Below are 20,441 nucleotides of genomic sequence, written 5' to 3'. Positions count from 1 at the left end.
AGAGAGTTCCGCACTACGAGCCTACTACATTGCAGCGCCACCTAACAATTCTGAAAAGAAACAAATAAAAGGCTGTTGGAGACTTTGTCAGAATAGACAGTACTACTAAGAAGCGACACTAGACCTCCTGAAATACCCTCATATGAAAACGAAACTGGCCGGTGAACAGCTGGCGGTGTTCAAGGCCAATTGGAAGCGTTCTCCTCGTCTGAACTGATACCCGACGACTTGGTGTTATCGCTTGACTTTCAGTGGAAGCTCTTATCACAGAAGCAAGGCGTAGATAAAGTGGAAGCGCAAGCGGCATGCTTGTTTTGAGGAGCAGTAGCGGGCAACGGAGGTGCCATGGCAAATGAGCTTGTAGTTGGGTAACTGCGTAGTAGCGCCAAATATGAATTCCGCAATGCGAAAACGAAACCGAAACTGCTGGAAACTGGTTGAAAATGTCAGGCACACTTGCTAGACATGCGGGGGACCATCAGAAATAAGCTTTGGGAGAATAAAGCTGCCCTTTGTCCAAACCAAAGATCATTAGTGAATAGCTGGGGCCATTTTCAAGTAATTATCACCTCTCAACGCTGTCGGATTACAAAGCTGACCCCATTATTTGGTATTTGACTTGCCAGGAGCCTTTTGACAAAAAAAATATTATGGTAATGCAGCCTAACCATGACCTGCATCCTTTTTTCTCAAGTGCAGCAGCCTCAGCTCGCAAAAAATGCCGCCAAAAATCTCAATGTCGCCGGAGCGGGAAAATTTAAACTGATTCTAAAAGGGCAGTGCCTAGACTAATCACTGGCTGCATTAGGTGTACGAGAAACGACTACAACATGTCGAAATAGGCAATATAAATCATCAATCACCAGTGATCGATTTGAATAGGCGTGGTAACGAAAGAGTTAATAAGTTTTAACTTTTCTACAGGCTAGTTACTGAAGCACGCTGGAGAAACTGTGAATTTCGGTTTCCTTATCAAAAATCGCTACACATTCACTTTGATTCAAAAGTATTCAAACAAAATCACCATTTCCTTCGAACACAAGGTTCACTATTTGCATACCCAATATTGAGCTTATTTCCAATATCCCGTAAATTTGATACAGCCAGGTGCAATCGCTTCTAACATTCTGCCCGGTTCCTTGGTCACCCACAACATTGACAGTGAAGCAAATGCTAGTATTGCCACTGGTATTGCCAGTATTGCTAGTACTGCAACACGGCATGCATTACTAAACTGCAAAAATGACTCAAACAGCAAGTATTAATAGGAATACTTTGCTTGTACTCGAGAGTGCTGACAAGTGAACTACAGACCACTAGAAGTGTTTTCAGTGCTTCCCATGTACACAGTAATGACACCCAGAGTTCCCATCCAAGCTTGCGCACAGAACCACACTGAATACCATGGGAAGATTTTATTTTTAGAGAAACAACCTAACTTGATCGCTTCATACACAAGAGGAGGGTGTAACAAAAATTCCACACAAAGGAAACACAGAAAAACTGCCAACACGGCCTATGCTTCCACAGCCGTTGCAAACATGACGCTTAAATTACTGAAACAGGACAGCATCGTCAACGTTTCCCCACCTCCCCCTCAACTCCCTTCTAGACGAGAATTTGAACAAAATGCACCACTGCACAAGCAATGCGAACAGAAACAGCAGGAAATGACTGGTTACACACAAACCATCCAAACATGAAGCACACAACACAACCGGAACACAGAAACCTCCCCTCTCACTTTACAGACATGGCCCAATGTCTACGGATGAAGTCGGTAATGTACACTTGCGCGCAAAACACACCATACCGCGCGCAGTCCGGTACAAGTTCGTCAAAAAAATGTGATGGGGATGATGGTACGCATCGCAGGTGGAAAAAGGACCACAGATGTGTTAATGGAAGCTGCAACAGCAGTCCTTATAGCCTCTGTTGAACTATCCAAGTCATAATAGCCAGTCTTTTCCCCATTCCTCCTCACATTTCACCTGCTTCTGAGCACGAACAATCACTCGTGCCACAAGATACATGCATTCGTGTCTACCAGTACCCCTTCAAAGCGGCCAAAACAACAGAATTTCAACGTGAGGAACATGAAAAGAAAAAAGATGGATCAGAGTACGGCCACAGGAGAATTTGCGAAACCACCGTAAGGGTTTACACGTTGAAGACTTTTTTTTTTAAACTAGAAAGAAAAAAAAACAGGTACTTGGTGTAGAGAGAGGCTTACTCAAACACGAGCAATTTTCTTTGGGGGATAACGTCCCCTGTGCGGCCCGGTACTGGCATCTGAAACACATGCACAAAAAGAATAAACCCACTGGAGGCACCCACAGACACACAAGAGTGCACAGTGCATGGCACACAAGAGAAACATCACGTTTTGAATGAGCAGTATGTTCCTGCTCCTCTCCCCCGCCCGCTTATGATGATTTCCATAAGCGAGACTGTGAATGATTTCTTCCTTCTTTTCAAGCAGTGTGCGCAATTTGGGCCATAATGCAAAGAAAACTTAGAAACAAACTTAAAATGTGCAAGAAATGCTCACTCAAGCTAGTCCCGGGTCCTTTTAGGAACAACTAAATGCCCTTTTTCCCTTGTTAAGCTCAGGCTTCCATGTCCTCAAACTTGAGAGGTACTACGAACCAAAGTACACGTCGTTTCAGCCTGCCCTGTAACACACTCCCACCAGGCCCTTTTAGGAACAACTAAATGCCACTAAGCACCCCAGTTCTCTCGTCGCCTTTCTTTTTGTTGCCTTCGCTGCCTTGCCTTTTTTTTACAACAAGAAGTTACCTTATTGGCTTAGGAGCGTGCGCACCTTTATACAATCTTCCACACTTGAGAGCAAATGAAGTACATCCCCTTGTGACACACAATGCATGACAAGATGAGATGAGTGCAGCTTCTAAAGCCGCGCAAGGAATCGATGCGAGTAACCTGTTCATTGATGTACACGTTGCCCCTCTAAGGAGCATCCCTCAAAACAGTTTGGGTGCCCACTAGGCTTAGAATCTTCGCATGAACTCTGCCCAGCATGCAATACTGCGCCCCCGCTGAAACAAACCACACGAGTGCATCGCATTCGGCTTACGAAGGCTCCGCACGCGTGAATGCTGTTGCAAGCTGCAGCTACAAGCTACGTGATGAAGACGGGGAGGGATCAGCTAAGTGCAGCCCTTCAAGCCTGAGGCATCTGTTCAGGTGGCTTTCTGCACAACCCTGGCAGGAACGGGGGCCACCCATGGGCCACCCCCCCACTGCACCCCGTTCCTGCAGCAGGGAAGGGGGATGACAGACGATACTGGGGGGTGGCCTCAGCGCACCAGGGGCGGGTGTGCTCAGTTGGTGATGCGGGTGATCCTGACCGAGGGCACACCTGTTGGGTTGGGCGGCCTGGGCGGGGGCGGCGGCAGGTACCCGCCACCGGGCGGTGGAGGGGGTGGGTACGACAGCACTGGGCCCGCCCCGGAGTAGGGCGGCAGTGCCGAAGGGGGAGGAGGTGGTGGAGGGGCTCCGTGGTAGGGTGGAGGCGGGGGTGGGGGCTGGTGGGCCCCGGGGTATGAGGGTGGCTCAGGCGGTGCCCCTGGCCGGTGGTGGTAGTAGGGTGGCTGGCCCGGAGGAGGAGGCGGGTGGGAGGTGGGCGGTGGTGGCAGGGGTGGGGGCGGCAGGGAGTAGCCCGGGGGTGGTGCCGGGTAGCCCCCGCCCCGGTAGGCCTCGGGGGGCGGCGCCTTCTCGCTGCTCGGCTCGTGGTGGTGCAGGGGGGGCCGCGGGGGCTGCCCGCCGACCATGTCCACCACCATGGCGGCCTTGGAGCAGCTGTCGATTGTCGGGATGGGCATACCGGCCATCGGGGGAGGGGGGGCCACCAGGGGGGCCGCCACAGTCACCGGGGGAGCCACCACCACGGTGGCCGGGGGAACCACCACCACGGGCAGCTCGGGGGGCGGGGCTTGCTGCTGCGGCGCCGGTGGCGGCACCACCACCACTGCGGGAGACTTGGGCGGGGAGGACTGGGACAGCCGGCAGGGAGAGACACTATTTCATCACTTTGACCACAAGGCACGGAAAAGCGTTGAAACCACAAACTGCCACACCCAAGAGATGGGTGTCTGAGCATGACACAAGCATGGGCCTCACTGGTATGTTCCACACTTCCTCGCATAATGATCACACTTTTTTTCCAGAAATGAAGCTGGAACATTGGGGGTGGGGTTCAATGCACGGAGTAAAATTCTGAAGGAACAATTCGGGGTACAGGAAAGAGAATGTAAATACGCTGTGTGTCAGAATTCGTGAGACAGCTACCGTCAGAGGAAAATAAATTTTGAACAAGAATTGCCCTTGTGACAAGCATACACATTCATTATGCACAAGAACTGCAATGTGCTCCGTTTACTCCTTAGCAAATGGAAGCTCACTCAGAGTCCGAATCTAAACTATCATCACACACTGCCTCATTAGAGTCCACATTGCCATCACTGACTGCTCCCAGTGCAAGTCGTCTTCATTGGTGGCGTCAAGCGAGTTTGGTATTGGTATCCCAGTCTTCCTGAAACTCATCGACGATCACGGTGTCACCGATCTCACTCCCCGCTTCCAGAATCCTGGTGCAGAGCACAGCTCGACTGGTGGCCTTGTGATTTCGCCGCCGTCTGGCATCAAAGCAAGGTGGAACCCTGTCATCCAGTCCACATGCAGCTTTTACAACTGTTTGTTCAATGATACGTTAGTAATGTCTGCGCGTACTTCATCCAGCCTCGCATGAACACCTTTGGCGAGGTGGCCGTTCAAAGCTGTGCACCACAAGAAGCAACGAAAGAAGCTCTCAGCTGCTGCCACCAGATAGTCGAGGTCCAGTTGACCATGGCGTCTGCCATCATCCACACCTTTTCGTGCACTCAAATGTGGATGCCATGAGGAAAACTTCCCTTCACAAGAGTCTTCTGCTCAAAAATAACAAAAGTCCGTCCATTATCATAGCCAACATAATAGTGCACCTCTGCTTCTCAGCACCAAATGTCTTGAAGAAGACACTCCGTTGAAAAAGACCCTCCTTGGCTGATTTGTTACAGTGCATGTCAAAGCTCAGTGGGGTCCGATCGGCATTTCCTGTCTGTGATAAGAAAAGACCTTTTCGTGGGTGGACCCCAATCACAAACTGGTTGAAGTCTAAACTCTTATTTTAATACGCAGCAGCTGGCACTAAGTCCTCCTCCATTTGAGAGACAAACCATGCCGTCACATGAGGCATGTAGTCCTGCCATTGCTTGTGCTTAATGTCTCGAGCGCGGATTTCCTGCCTCCTGGCATTATGCCCGCTTGGTTCCGGATCAGTTCCAGTGATACAGCGCAGCATTCTTTGCGGAGATCCTTCACGTAGTGCAGCACTGCCTCTTCAACACACAGAAAATCGCTGGTCTTCTTATCTTGCTCAACTCTCAAGCCCTAAACTTATCGTGCTGGCATCTATCTCCAGTGTTGGAGGCAAACCTCGTCAAAGCGCCAACTGGCCGCACAGTTGCCGTGCTTCAGAGCACAATCATTGCCTTCAACTTAAATGCAGCCGTATAACTGGCACGCTGCCCCACTGCCAAACGGCTATGAGACGGACAAAGCCAGCCCCATCACAAAACAGAGGGTAAGTTGTTACGGTTGCTGTTGTCCCTGTTTTCAGCACCCGTGCATGGCTACACCCCCATAACTCAATGCGCAGCATTGTTTGTGCTGCATTCAATAGACGGCACTCAGTCCCCATGCACCATCATCATCATCAGTGAGAACGAGCAGACAACTCACATGGTACAGTACTGATCAGGGCCAGTTTGAGGTGCGACCTTTATGCGAGGAGAACGAGAAAAAAAAATCCTATTGTTTAGAAAAATTGGGGGTGCGATCACTGTGCGAGTAAATACGGTATTTCAAAATCCCCATATTTCTTATCCCCATAAGGAAATCCAAATTTTCTTGGTGGACAACACTTCCACACTTCAGTAGAGCAGTTGTAAGGGCTTGTTTTGCTCGTTCAAACGTAAAAGGAGGGATTTTGAGAAAGAAGCAGATCGTCCTGTCAACCCTTTTCCACTTATCGGGAAGTGAAAGGAGAAGCACACTGGAAGAAAAACCTCTCTTCACACACTGGTAACAAGATTGCGCTCAAGCTACCCTCGTCAACATAAGAAATTCAAGCTGTTTTTTCCCCAAAGTGCCTCCCTTTTACCGTTTGACCCCACGTCATTGGATCAGTGTGGGAAAGCCCGTTGCCGCGAGCGAGGGAACGCGGTGCATATTTCAATTCGAAGTAAAATCAAATTTTCAAATTTTGCATTATTTGCCCTGAAATTTCAAGTTTAGAATATTTGGACACCTCTACTAACTTTACCTCAAGCTTTACTAGTGCCGCAGTTGTCACTCAAGCAACATTACATTACAAGGAACACAATTTCCCACTCGGGCGTTCCAAGCACAAAGTGTACTGTTTAGCCAACCAATAAGTTTGCCACCGATCCGTATCCACCACTAGCCATTGTTTCCCTGCAAGGGTAGGCCCTAGTTCGCGCAGACCCTCATCCGAGATACCTTTCCCAGCAGCATTTATGGAACTTAACGTTGGATCTCCCCAGACTTTGCATTAACAACATTGGAATGTATCACCAATAAGAAACATTTCAAGTGCAGCATCCAGAATCATACGATTCCAGCAGCTTAGTTTCATTTCATACCCAATGCACTGCTAAGCAAAAAGTGCAACGCCCACAGTTTCCCCGAGTAGATCCAAATGTGCCAGCATTAGCAGGCATCGCAAGTGAGCACCACGTGACCGCCCCGTCCCCAAAAACCCAATCAGGCGTGAGAACAATCCTGTTCTCCTGACCAGTGGCTCCCAACGAGAAGGTCAAGCGACAACCCCAAAAAACGTCCTCCCGTCCCAAGAAAGCCGAACAACCCCCAGCCAATGATGTGCGTGCCCCGTCCCTGGCACTCACGGGTCGCGAGTGCCTGCCGGCCTTGGCGGGGAGCACGGGAGAGTCGGGGGGCGAGTCCTGGGGCGTGTTCGGGATGGGCGTCGAGTACAGGTCCAGCACCTGGTGGCAGATGTCTGCGACACAGGGGAGAACGAGAGGAGAACAGGGATGCACAGCTCGCCCACTCTGCGATCGGGAACCTACTGCTTCAAGGGACACCGAAGGATGAAGCAGCTTCTCTTTTGATCTGAGGGATCACACCTTTCATGGCTCTTCCTACTCTCATTTGACAAATTTGACAACAGACGACGCCTTGTTTTGAAGAGGAGTAAAAGCTCACATTTTGTGCACACCTCACGGTTCTCTTGTCACTGTTTTTTAGTGTAAAAGAGGATGTCAGTAGCAGTCGTGGCCGGGTAGCGGTGAGGTGCTGCCACCTGGTGAATGGCCTAGAAAGCACCACACTACCCGCACAGTAGCAGACAGCGAGAGCCGATGGTTGCCTAGCCCATGCTAATAACCTCACACCATTTTGCCGCTATGTTTCCTAAGCACACATAATGGGCAACCACAGGGAAGCGCAGCCTGCACATTCACCATCATAAGCCTTTCAACTGAACTTGTACACCATGGCCAAATCCCACAAATGAGCCCGAAAGTAAAATGCTGGTGACTGTCAGTGTTAGCGAGTTTGGTTCCCTGTCTGGTTTACACTGTATTGTTTACACAATTGCGCACTTCTTAAAAATACCCCTGTTCAAAAAAAAAAAAATAATAAACACACTTAGTGTTTACATTTTGAGATGACTCGTACCCTAACACAGGCTGACTTGAAAAATTCAAGCACGACACACCGAATATCTTCAGTTCTTGCATGTTTCTTAACTTCTTGTGTACAATGCATGCACAAAGGAGTTGGTTGCAGGCTGAATTAGCCAATGTAGTTAGCTTCCGTGCTTTCTGGGCTCCTCCTTTCAGGTGGCCAAATAAGCTGGTACGTCAAATCACTCCGAGTCGACATAAAAGGAGCACACCCCACACTATTTCCTCCCTCCTCAGAAGCCCGACTGGCAGCTGACCTTCGAGCAGCTCAACGGAGATGTCCTCGACGTAGACCTCCCACCAGCGCTGGTGCCGCGAGGTGCGGCCCACCCAGTCGGTCACCTCAAACTTGGACAGCTTGCCCGCCAGGTAGATGAGCGCAATGGCCACCACCTCGGGCTCCCACTGCAGGCACAGGGTCGTGCACAGGCTGCAACACAACAGGGGAGGAAAGAACCTGCAGCTGGCGGCACCTTCCTTCCGGGCCCTTCCACTTAGACGCGCAACACGAGTGCAAAAGTCACATCATCACTCAGAGGCAACTTCGCACTGTGAAGTACCCGACTCAAACATCCCTCTCCAGTGCCACCCATTGAAGATTACCGCTTAGCCGTTCGTCATTCAATTACGGTCACTACAAAATTTGGCCCAATCCAATGCCCTCCGGCTGTTCTTGGATCCGTAGAACCAATCAAAGCCGCTGATTGAAATCAAAGGGCATGCCACAGATGAAAAGCACAACACCCCAAAAACTAAGGTTGCGGCCATTACAGGCAATGCAGTAGACAGCAACTGTTTTGTGGCCGATTCCAAATGAAGAGCTCTTTTGACAACGTTCCCTGGTGAATGAGTGCAGCCTCACCATCAGCTAACATGACGTAAATGGTTGATTAGCAGAATGTGTGCAAAGGTGGAAGGGAGAACTGATGCAGTACCCAAACAATTCAAAACTATGCCACACAGGCAAAAGAAGGAAAAGAAAGATTCAAAAACCAAAGGGCCCCTTTGGGCAACACAGGCCCTGGGGCTCACCTGTCATTGATGAATGTCCAGGCCATTTGCACCATCTTCTGCAGCTTTGCCTTGTCACCTGAAAACAACCAGGGAGTGCACATTCAGGCCACGCATTCTACACCCCAGTGCCAAGCACATCAGTTGACAATCCACAAACGGCCTCTGGCCCCCCCTTGCAAAAATGGAATAAAGGGGAGCAAGCACTAAACACACACAGTCACTACAACTATGCTCCCCAAATTGCAATCAGGCTGCCCTTTTCCACGAGATTCACGCTGGTTTATAGAGCAAAATTTAGGGTCTTCCAACGACTTTCAATGCTACGTGTGTGGAACTGTCTGTTACAACTCTTGAGAACAATGTTCAGGGGGAAATGGAGGCTTGAAGTGACAGTGAATTATCCAAAAATGGGAACGTTGCTGGAGCTAGTCCAACGACATTTTCTTCTTTGACCATTCCTCACGACTGTTTGTTACAGTTACACAAACAGGCTCCTACAGTGTGCAACAAAATACTAACATTTCTTCACTAAAGAGCACTAAGCAAGCAACAAGCACTCACTCAGTCCTTAATTTAAGCAGTCTCGCATGGTGTTTTCTAGTAATCAAGAGTCTAAAACCGTTAAGGCCTTGAAAACAAGCTTTTTAAATTAAAGAGTGTGTAATGTTTTCAAGGACACACATGAAGCCTGTTCTCACACTGGCCTGCACATAATTCCATAAATAAATCATGTTCGCACTCCCAAGCGAACAAACGCGCAGCACTTTCATCTGTTTTTTGGACATCCTAATGGACTGCCACATTTCGCAGCCAAGCACCAAGAGAGGAAGCAAGGCAAGCAGAGGAGAGTAGGGAACAGAAACGGAGGGGTCATAACCCCCACCCACCTTTGAGACACTTGGCGTACTTGAGAAGAAACCCATAGGGATGACTGACCTGGAGGTCAAACTTTATTGTCTGCAACAAAATCCGCTCCATGGTCATGACTTCTTCCTGCGCACACACACACGCGCCACCCACATGTCACTCGACCATCCGGTAATGTTTACACTGCATACGCATGTGCAAGACGTGCTCTGCATCTGGAATTCTTCAGATTTGGGTGACAGCAGCACTGCACCACTGCGGAGACAGGCAGAGGGAGAGGAACGTGCGGTGTGCTTTTGACCTGTCATATGAAGGCGAACGCGAAAGGCGACTGTAGTCGCAGTCGGCGTCAATGCAATGGCACCAGAAAGGCCGCCGCTGTAAAGAATAGACAGACAAAACACAAACACACACAGGTTTGTGTAGGATTTGAACTCAGATCACTGGCGAGTGCGCTAACTGCAGTGGTAACCGGCACCCTTGCCGAATGGAACGAGATTTAGCCTAATGTGTGCCCTGTGATCGGTGAATGCAACGGCACGTGCATAGAAACGGGTGCACGCGACGGTGGAGGAGAGCTGTCACATGCAGAAGCTGTCATGCGAATTGCCACCAGTCTTGCCCATTGGCGCAATTTTTGTCAAAAGACGAAGAAAACGAAAGCTAATGCTGTATTCAAGTGGTCACTCTGATACTCCAACTCGGAGTATGTCGATGCGTCGCTTGCCCCAATCTGAGCAAGAGTCACCACTCCCCAACCGTACGCATACCCAATCTTGGAGCAGCACGCGACCGTGGCGCCACGGCACGGCCAACACGGCAACTGCAAACAGCCAGGCTGGCCATGGTGTTTCAACAAATGGCGGCCTCCAGATCGGACGCGTTAGCTCCAAGCCAAAGTTGCGAACGTATTCCTGCACTTATAACACAGGAAGCGGTGCGGCGAACAGTTATGCAAACTTTGTCGCATAAACGTGCGAGTCGCCATCGTCTGAGCTGCTGTCCTCCTCCGCGTCGATTTCGAGCTGCAGAAGCAGTGGAGACGGTTCCCTTACACTCAATAGGCGTCTCTGTTTCGACATGATGCGAAGCTGCCTTCAGTAATAGCGCGAGAAGCAAAAACGTCGAAATACTCCCACAACAAACCGCTGGCCAGGCCTAAGTGAACGCCACCGACTAGGCACGCGAGTGGGCAAGCCGCGGCGGCCGGGGTCATGTAACCTGATTGCCTCCAGATTTCGGCGCCGCTCCCACTTCAGTCAGAGCAGTCAGAGGCACTCAGAGTGGAGGACGACGCTCTGAGACGACCAACCGAACATACGTCGAGCGCTCGATTTCGACTACCCGAACAGAGAATCGCTTTTCGGAGTGCTCCAGAGCGTTCTAAAACGACCACCCGAACACAGCATAAGAGAGAGACACAAACACAAGACTGATAATTGTAGCTTTCGCCTTTGAATCCTGCAAACAGAATTAGGAGCACCAGATATCTTCTGATTCTACTTCCCCACAGGTTGCCAAACTAGCAAATCATTCCTCTTTCCCGTTCTTGAATCGCACAGAAAATGCCCTTTGAAGGAGCCATAGAACTTCAGGCTAGAGTATACCGCACAGAAATCTGGTGCCTGTGTCTACGCGAGCCACATTTCAACAAGTGCACTGTCGCGTACCACGGAGCAGCATTTCATTTTTACGAGGCATGGCTCGTGAGCAAGCTTGGAAGATGCCTGTGGCTGCTGCAAAAACACCATGCTGCTATTGAAAGGCTATTTAAAGCAAAGTTAACAACAATACAACAGTATAGCCGTTAAAGGACTTCTTTGTTGGAGATTTTATAAAAGCACCAGAAGGTGAACAAGAAAAAAAAGAAAGTTACAACACAGCAAAATTTTCGCACTTGGGTAGCCCTCTTGTCCTTCATAAGGAGGCACATGGGTCTTTGGGACCAATAAATTGCCCCCAAAAACATTTTTCTTGGTTTCCACAGTTCTGCCTCCAAAACGTTGGTACTTGAACAGTACCAGGTACTTAAAAAAGCCTTACATGCCCGATTTCAGTGAAAAAATGACAATTTTTCCACAATTCCCCAATTTTTCGCCGCAAGCAGTATCGCAGCGATAGGAAATTCTCGAGCGGTGCCTCCCAGCCCGTAGTACAGCTAGATAGATAATTTCTTTCGCAGCATGAAGCTGAATGATTAAACTTTGCAATATGATAACAGATGCTGCATTTCATGTTTCAATAATCGTTTAATTAGAGTTATTTATAATTGGTTATCATGAGTACTTTAAACCTAAAAGTTAGAGTTGATGTAAACTTGCATGTGGTTGCCATACAAAAAAAAAAACTGCTTCCAACACTGCATTCTCCACAACCTCAAGTATCAATTGATGCCTTCCTGGTAATTTTTTGTTGAGTAGTTTTTTTTCTCCATTATTCTCAAGAACAATCAGGAAAGATTTCAAATTATTTTGGAAACTAATTATGTTACATTGAAACAAATTGAATATTTGAAATGAGCTAACAAAACTGAACAACCTTCGTGAAAAGCAGCTCGAACTTGAAACAAAACACAGGACAACAAAACGCAGGACATGCCGATAACCAAAGAGCTGTTTGACGTCGCCCGTCAAAACATTTTTCTTGACACATCTTGACAGCATCCTTGCTCTCCACGCACAGCAGAGATCAGAGCCATTCTAGAGCAGAACTGATAAAGTTTCACGAAAACTGGTTGTAAAGCAAAAAGAGAAAAAGTTCCCGAGACCAGTGTGCCCCCTCCAAATGCCCCCAGCTGACCTTAGGGTCTTCTCCGAAGGACAGGTACTGCTTGTCGGTGAGAAAGGAGCGGGCCGTCTTGATGATGTCCTTGCACTTCTTGGGCGTCTCCTCAACCTTGCCCGCCAGGAAGAGGCAGCAGCAGGCCGTGATCTGCGTTGTTGCGAATACACCCACATCATTCACACCCCCACCGATCAGAAGAAAGGCTGCCATCACCAGGCCCACCTCCCGTATCTACGCGCCACTCATTTGCACACGTACATGCAGTGTACTAGAAGAGATACAGCACGGCTGCCTCGGGAGCAAGCCAATGGATGGCCACCGGCAAACTCCTGCCGAAGCCAGCGCCCCGTACAACTTTTTTACTCCAGTTTCATAAATTGCAGAGTTACTTAAGGCATTTCATTAGATACGATGCCCCAAAATTAAGAAAGAAGATTATTCACGACAATAAACAAGCATAAATTGCAACAAACGAAACTTGCCGACCCACCAGACCACCAAGAGCTCTGGTCTTGGCAGGAGTTCCTCGCGAGAACTTTCTATCGCAAAATAAATCCCCCGCACTGGCCCCAGACAACACACAGTCTTCTTTCAGTACGCTATAATAAAGGGGTCTCAAAGTTCTTTTTGCACGTTACACAGCCCCACAAGTTGGGTATCAACACCGGATGCAGGGCGTGTTTGTTTACTATGCCCAACAAAACGCACAGGCAAACACAACAAGCAGAAAACAAGGGATTGTAGATGCACAGGCAATGATTATGCGCAAGTGCCGATCAATCAAACTGTGTCGCATCCTATCTCAACAAAGCCTACCTAACTCCGGGACAGTGCACACGAGAGAGCCGTGTTAGCTCTCATCCCCTCCGTAACGAGTCGATACTTTGCCATACAAGTGGTATCAAGTCAGCGGTGCATGCGCTCTTTTCACTACCACTACTACTATGTATATTTTATTGGCGCAAGGGCGTCTGAGGCCAAAGAGCGCCAAGACAATGTTTGTTTTGTCACATTTGTTGTTAAAATGGCATGGCGATGATTGCGATGTACTTGATAAAAATAGTGTATATATGGGTGTAGAGGGCCCTTACTCTAAAAAGCGAAGATGAAGAAGATGAGATGTAACAATGATGATGTTTAGGTGTGTGCTGGGAGCACCATAACATAGCAGGGATGGCAGTGACGTCCCTGGAACGCTATGAAAACGCTCAGAACCACCCTCACTATTTGCATTGGGTGGCCCTGATGTCACACATGGTATGAGATGAGTGCTAAAAATCCAATGTCAGCGAGGTAGGCTACAAGGCGTTCACTTCTGATCGGGGGTTGATCAGATAAAAACAATGATGGGTGTAAGGGTATCGTGTAGGTGTAGTTCGGGGAAGTGTCGTTTCCTAGCGTCATGGTATGACAAGCATTCAATCAATAGGTGGAGGATTGTAAGTCTTCGTCCGCATTTCTCACAAGATGGTGGTGGGGTTCCGTTTAAAAGGTATGAGTGTGTAGCGTGGGTGTGACCTACTCTTAATCTGCATATTGATGTTTCTATGAACCTGTTCCGCTTCTCTGTGTTGTATTTCCCTATTTGTGGTTTCATAATATGCAGTTAGTTTTCTGTTTGTGTGTCCCACTGTACCTGCCAGCACCTCCGAAGCATACTCCGAATGAGTGTGCGCTCTTTTCGCCTGTCCCCCGTAAGATTACTTCTGTTAAGAGTTTGCAGTCACCCGAGCACTGTTTCAAGAGAGCGGTAGTTCGCACCAGCAGAGGAGGGTTATTCCACACACTCCTACGTGCCTGCCTGCACTGATGGTGCATGCAGTTCCAATTTAACTGAATTTGAAAAAAAAAAAAAAAAAAAAATATAGGTACTTCCACTTGCTGTTTGGATTGGTGCAAATTAGAGAGGCTTGCAAATTTTGGACGAAACAGAGTCGACCAGCAAAGAACAAGCAATGACCTAGGTGTCACTGGCACAAAAACAAAACGAAAATGTAAAAGCTAGCCAACTTGGCCCAGTGCAAGAATGTCACACTGCGTGCGAGTGTTCAGTAAGGCGTACTTGACACAGCAGCACAAGAGGCGGGGCTAGGATGAAAAGGAAACCGATTGTCAGCACCACAGCATTGCTCGTCCTTCCATCATCATCCCATTTCTAAACTGTTCAATTGCACTTGCCACACTGCGCTTTTCGGTAGAAAATTTTGCTGTAAACGAACGCTTGTGCCACTGCTCAAGGTGCCAGCAGTGCGTGTACTCACAAATCTGGGGAATGTCTTGAAGGAGTGGAACATGTAGAAGCGATGAAAGTACACCACGCCTGTGGCCATGGTGTCATAGCGTCTGGCCAACAGTGTAGTAGTCAAGGTACACAGGCGCTGCCGTTGTCACACAGCAAGTGGGCGCAACAAAAGAGACAAACTCACTGCAATGATCCTACTGCTAGTCCTTGCGGGCACCTGGAATGAATGACCTGCTTACATTAAAGGGGCCCTGCAACACTTCCAATAAATGCTTTCACCCTTTCGTTCCCGTCTGGAAGCACTGCAAAAGCTGTAGTTATCACCAGCACAGAGCAGCAATGGGCAATTTGCTTGTCGCAGCTGAACTACCCGCCGTCGTCCCCTTTTCTTTTGCTTTCTGGCTCTCTTCTAAAGCGGCTATCAAATACGATTATTGCTGCAGTGCACAATAGCCGCTACATTGCTGTAATGATGTAATTTGAGCGCTCAAAAAACGCCAAGGAATCGGGAAAGAGAAAAAAAATCGTCTTGAACAGGCTTCCAAGTTTTCTGATGGAATCTCAGCCAGAAATTACTGCTCCATGCCCAAGTACACGATGTGTTTGTTGACAGTGCTTTTAAGGCATTTAAGATATAGAAAAAAGTTTAAAAAAGTGTTGCAGGGTCCCTCGAACAACTCCCAGCAAACGCGCAAATTTTTCGACGAGTGCTATCAAGCTTGGGAAATGAAAGCAATACCAAACACAGGTGGCCACTACAGCAAAGGGTGCGAACAGCATTACGAAAACTCTAAAAGCAGTGCGGGTATAGCATAAAGCAACAGTAGCCTGGTGCTCAAACAGTCTGTGATGGGCTGTCTGTTTTCTTTCCCCGAATTATTCCCCATTTTTTTTACATACTACAGCGCTTTTGTGCGTCTTTCCAGCTACCTGTTTTGGCACTGTTTTTCAGCATATTCAGTTCAAATGGCCCACTGTGCATCTGGTAAGATAGTGGGAAAGCCTCTTGGCAGACACAGAGGCCTAATGTTGTTTAAGCTTTACAAGTAGTTCGGTTCTGTCTTCCACGGTATAATTAGCTTTAATTCGATTATGCCTCGCAACAACTGTTAAAAATTAGCATGAGAACACAAACAATGAACAACCTGTCTAATACCCCTGCTACACTAGCATCCGAATGTCATTTGAACCAAATGTCATTTGACTCAAATGGGGTGCCCCGAATGGCATTCAAATCCGCCGTGCTACACTACAATTTCGATGGCATTTGAAAGCTTTCACAATTGCTCACTGTGCTGTAGTGGCGCTGTTGTCGCCTTGTTCCGTTTTCGTACAATACAGCAATCAAATTTAGGAGCAGTCTAAGGCAGTAGATGATATCGAATTAGAAGAGACACCAGTTTTGACTCTAATGTGGTGGCTGTTTGCATAGTTTTTTTTTGCAACTGACCCACTGGTTTTGAGAGAATGAAAATTAAGTATGTTGATTGCATATTTTAGGTAAATGAACTGTGAACAAAGTTCCACACACAAAAATATTTTGTTTGTTTTATGTACGGAAGTATTAGATTTTTTATTGCCGATCAAACACGCTGCGTGCGAGAGTGCTACAAATGGTATTTGAAATCCCAAATGTCTCTCGGTGCTCATTTGGTGCGAATGTCATTTGAGCTGAATGGCATTTCAAAACCTAGTGTAGCAGCACAACTTGGCATTTGGGTCAAATGACATTCGGACCCTAGTGTAGCCGGGGTATAAGAATGTCAAACAAGTTGTCAGCCTTGTTTCCCCATTCATCTTTTATGGATCTGAAGCAGGGCGCAATAGTTCACACTTACACTACAAACCCTCCCCCTAATTTTTTTCTGTTCAATACCCTCCTTCGAATACTGAATTAAAAAAAAAAACACACAAAAAACTAAAGGGAGTCTTTTTTTCCCTGCAGAAAAACTAACCTGTACGGAGGAAGAAATTTTTACCACGTCCCTTCCCCAATCTCGTAGCGCCACCGCCCAAGGAGCTGACTCCTAGCCGTGGGGATCTTGAGCATTCACCAGAGATTCAACCACAGCAGCTTCTCCCCTTGGGCAGGGTCGTAAAGTAACGACTCTCCACAATTGCCTCCAAAAAGAAATGCCCAATCGCTGCTCATTCCCCTACTCACAAATCTGGGGAACGTTTTAGGGAAATTCTAGGGAACCACAGGGAAAATTCAGGGAAGGATACAGGCCCATCTTGGTGCCGACGTTGATGATGAAGCGGGCCCCCTCGCGCCGGTAGCGCTGCTCCTTCTCCACCGAGATGCCATCCAGGTAGGAGGGCGTCTTGCGCAGCGCCTTCTTGTTGTAGTACCAGTTGGGCATCTTCTGCTGGGCCTGCACCATTGCAGTCGCACCAGGGTCACTCCACATATATACACCAGTTGCAAAACTCCCCCTTCCCCCATTGGCCACGTGTATCAAAAAACGGTTGACCCCCCCGCACAGGGGGTAAATAAGGGCAAGTGTGGGGCAAGCTGACTGGCCTGCCATCTGTCAACAGAAAGACGAAGTAGTACAGGAACGCCTGCGGCTGTTTCTGTTAGTCATTAGGAAAAAACTGCGGAAGCACAAGCAAGCACTACCAAATTTAATCTTTCCTAATTTATAAAGCCAGCTTACTTTTTAGGCAGATCTTTAGCTAATTTCAGTTTTTGTCCCCTCGGTGTCGCACTAACAGACTTGTGCCTCAGTTACAATAAAGCAGGGGTGTTCAGATGGTCCAGATTCTGCAGCGGAGTTTAGCCACAGCTGCATATTGAAGAACACTGTGTCACCCCTACCGCCTCATGTATTCAACAGGCTCAAATGGTAGGCCATGGTAGGCAATAGCTGGATCATCATCCAAAACTCCAATGACTGAACACACTCTTGCAACAACACTACCGACTAGGAAAAAACGCGTGCTAGAAACCCACTAGAATAGCCTAGACTGACCTGCTGATTGCACGAGTTCAACAAGAGGAAACCATTAGAGGGGTTGCAGCATGTCTAGACACATGTACGCAACCAGCCTACCATTGGCTGGCCTTTGGAGCTCAGTCTCCTACATTATAGGCAACAGGCAGAAGGTCTGAATGGCTATAGACATAGGAACAACCCAGCTAGCCGACTCTGAATCTCAACTTACAGGCCTAAGGAATTCTAAGCAGCAAGCAGTCATAGCCTTGTGAAACTACATGTTGGAAAAGTACAGACCCTATGGGTGTGCAAGGTAATCTAAAGGGAATTCAGGGCTGTTTGTCAGAGATGCCTTTTTTTAACTAACCTGCCACGTAATGAGTGTTGAATAGCTACACTGGCTGTGCAAAGAAATGCAACAACAGAGCGCACAGCCTTCAATGCATGCTACACTCTATGGATGCTGCATCTAGGCACTTTGCACGTGTGCGACTTCTCAAAGTGTTTGAGAATATGGTCTCCCGTTAGGTCACAAATCTGCTCGACACAGCGGGAGTGTGTATCTGCCTGCTCTGCCTTTCAACATCCCTGCGCAATCAAGCAGGAAGTGACCTTTAGTCCTGGGCATGCATAGTTAAAACACATTTTTTGTTTTCATGCGTATTTGAAGGGACAACGAGGAGAAAAGGATCCAACATTTGCCTTGCACCTTACTCTCCACCTCTGGATCCAAATGCATGTACTGCATGATAACAAGCCTGACGGCCAAGATATCCCTTGAAACAAACCAGGTCTTTACACATGCTGGAGGTTAGGTCTGTTTCATGTTTGTCACTCCGAGCATGCAAGTGAGAGGCATACACAGAGCTTTCACTCGTAGTGGCCAGGTTACGCCTCGTGCATTGGAGGTTGTGCGCTTCACTGTTCACATTTCTCTGTATTCTGCCATACGCAATGCCGACAGTTTCCTTGAGCAACATTCAAGAACTGCTGAAGGTGTTCCTCACCTTTTCAGCCTCCGTCACATACGGGGAGGCCTTTCGTTTTCCCTGCAAACGAAAGAGCATGTTGTCACAAAATCCTCATGTGGCTGCTCCATGAGAAGACATCTAAACACCACGGTGCCTGTGCGGCAAACCAAGGCAGCTGCAGATGAGTGGTGAGTGGCCTGCAGCATTTCATTTTCTCTGTGGCTCCCAGCACGTATTTAGTGGCACTGCTTATGCAGAGATAGAGACAAAGAAGTAACAAAAAAGGATTACTTTACGCAGCCAAATTCGCGCGTTATTTGTTAAAATAAAATACGTTGCGCATGATCAAACAAGCATTAAATGGCTTTCATTCCAAATGCGAAGCGCGCTCTCACGAATTAGTACGTGCGAAAAAAAAATCTGATAGCCCTAACGGAAAGCGCCGGTCAGACATCTACGCAGCAAATTTACGCAAACAAACATCGCAATGAAGGAATGGCGTCGACGTTTTTCCAGACGCTAGCAGAAGGATTGGTGGCAGGTTGATGGTGGCAGACGAACAACACGTCGGGCAGACGAGCACACAGAATGAGATGTGATGAGTCCCTCTGTGGGCGTAGGAACAGGTGAACTTCGGCCAAAATGCCGCCGGGCCGCGTTTGTGTAGCGGGTTACGAGCGAAACAGATCGAGACTGCGTGCACGTCGTGATCACCGCTGACCTGTCGTCTTGCGATCGACGAAGAGACGAGGACAGCTCACATCGAGTCACGCCACAGCATCGTAAACTTCCCTGGCTGCAAATTTCCACCCACGTTCCTACGCCCGGAACGTCGAAGCACGGCACAGAAAAAAAAAAAGAGCGACAGCAGCGTTTTTCACGTACCTTCGAATAGGAATTTACGGATACGCAAAGGACAGTGGAGCAGTAGGTAGAGTACTTTCGACTGCTCTTTGTTAAGCACACGCTTTAATTCCGCCCGTGTGAGCTCATGCGTTCTGGAAGTGAAGACGAAATAGCAGCTCGTTAGTTCCACTGCCTCTCGCTCGAAGGCAGATTGCATTAACCCGCTACCGGAAAATCTAGGATCCAGTCCACAAGCAAAGGCAGAAAAAAAACAAAAACAGGATAGCCTCGACCTTAGAATTATCCGATATCAAACATCGCGAAGTTAAAAGGCTGCAACCAAGCACCATTTCTGAAGATTCGCCAAAAATCATATCAAACAAACAAGAATTTGAATGAGGGATGGTGCTTACTTACCCTACTTGACTTCATGCTGGTGTTCATTTTACTTCCTAAGAGCTAAACATTACGAAAAAGACTCTTCAAAGAAATTGAATTAGAAATGAAATTAGAGAACGCAACACCAAATCCTACACGACGGCGGCCATCTTGTTTACGACAAGGCTGAAAGTACTAGAGCGATAAACTGCCCTAAGCTGGCCGCCATAACTTCCCGGCCTAGTACGGTAACTAGCGCTAAAAAGAGTTGAGAAATATAACAGCTCCATTCGATTCAGAAGGGGTGCACGGCAACGTTGCAGAGAAAGTTCTGTGGTGCCGGTGCAGTGCAGCAGCGTGGTTCCGCGGTGCCGTGCATCACGGCACAGAACAGGGAGGATTTTAGAGAAGCAAAGGTCTAGCTTTGCCTGTAGTGCCAGAAAAAGCGTAGTGGCGGCGTCGTGAACTACCCAGTACGCCCGCTTGACGGCGCTGTAAACACGGCTTTGTAAACATGGCGGATGCTTTTTGCACAGGCCGCTTGAGCTCCTTAATAACATGGCTGCCCTCGCACGGCGGCCGCCGGCTCGCTGCTCCACGGCAGGACTCG

At 48.2% G+C, this 20,441-nt stretch overlaps 1 protein-coding gene across 2 annotated transcripts; it reads right to left on the bottom strand.

Moving 5' to 3' along the window:
* Positions 1 to 2,229: 2,229 nt before the first annotated feature.
* On the bottom strand, positions 2,230 to 20,036 carry Cyck (cyclin K). 2 transcript variants are annotated; one of them, XM_077681230.1, is made up of 12 exons: positions 19,871 to 20,030; positions 19,493 to 19,605; positions 18,644 to 18,685; positions 16,924 to 17,072; positions 14,717 to 14,798; positions 12,471 to 12,602; positions 9,692 to 9,797; positions 8,823 to 8,880; positions 8,048 to 8,220; positions 6,990 to 7,102; positions 3,383 to 4,016; positions 2,230 to 2,292 (listed from the first exon to the last, which is right to left on the bottom strand). In XM_077681230.1, exons 4-12 carry the CDS (start codon positions 17,058 to 17,060, stop codon positions 2,234 to 2,236), a joined length of 1,494 nt encoding a protein of 497 aa, XP_077537356.1. In that variant the 5' UTR covers positions 17,061 to 17,072; positions 18,644 to 18,685; positions 19,493 to 19,605; positions 19,871 to 20,030; the 3' UTR covers positions 2,230 to 2,233. The 2 variants fall into 2 exon arrangements, with proteins under 2 accessions (XP_077537356.1, XP_077537355.1); XM_077681229.1 differs by lacking the exon at positions 19,493 to 19,605 and having other exon boundaries at positions 19,871 to 20,036.
* Positions 20,037 to 20,441: the final 405 nt, after the last annotated feature.

The sequence above is a fragment of the Haemaphysalis longicornis genome, unplaced genomic scaffold (assembly GCF_048455015.1).
Source record: "Haemaphysalis longicornis isolate Haplotype H1 unplaced genomic scaffold, Haemaphysalis longicornis Haplotype H1 scaffold_8, whole genome shotgun sequence".
In the NCBI taxonomy this organism is placed as follows: Eukaryota; Metazoa; Arthropoda; class Arachnida; order Ixodida; family Ixodidae; genus Haemaphysalis; species Haemaphysalis longicornis.
This window is presented reverse-complemented; position numbering and strand designations above follow the sequence as displayed.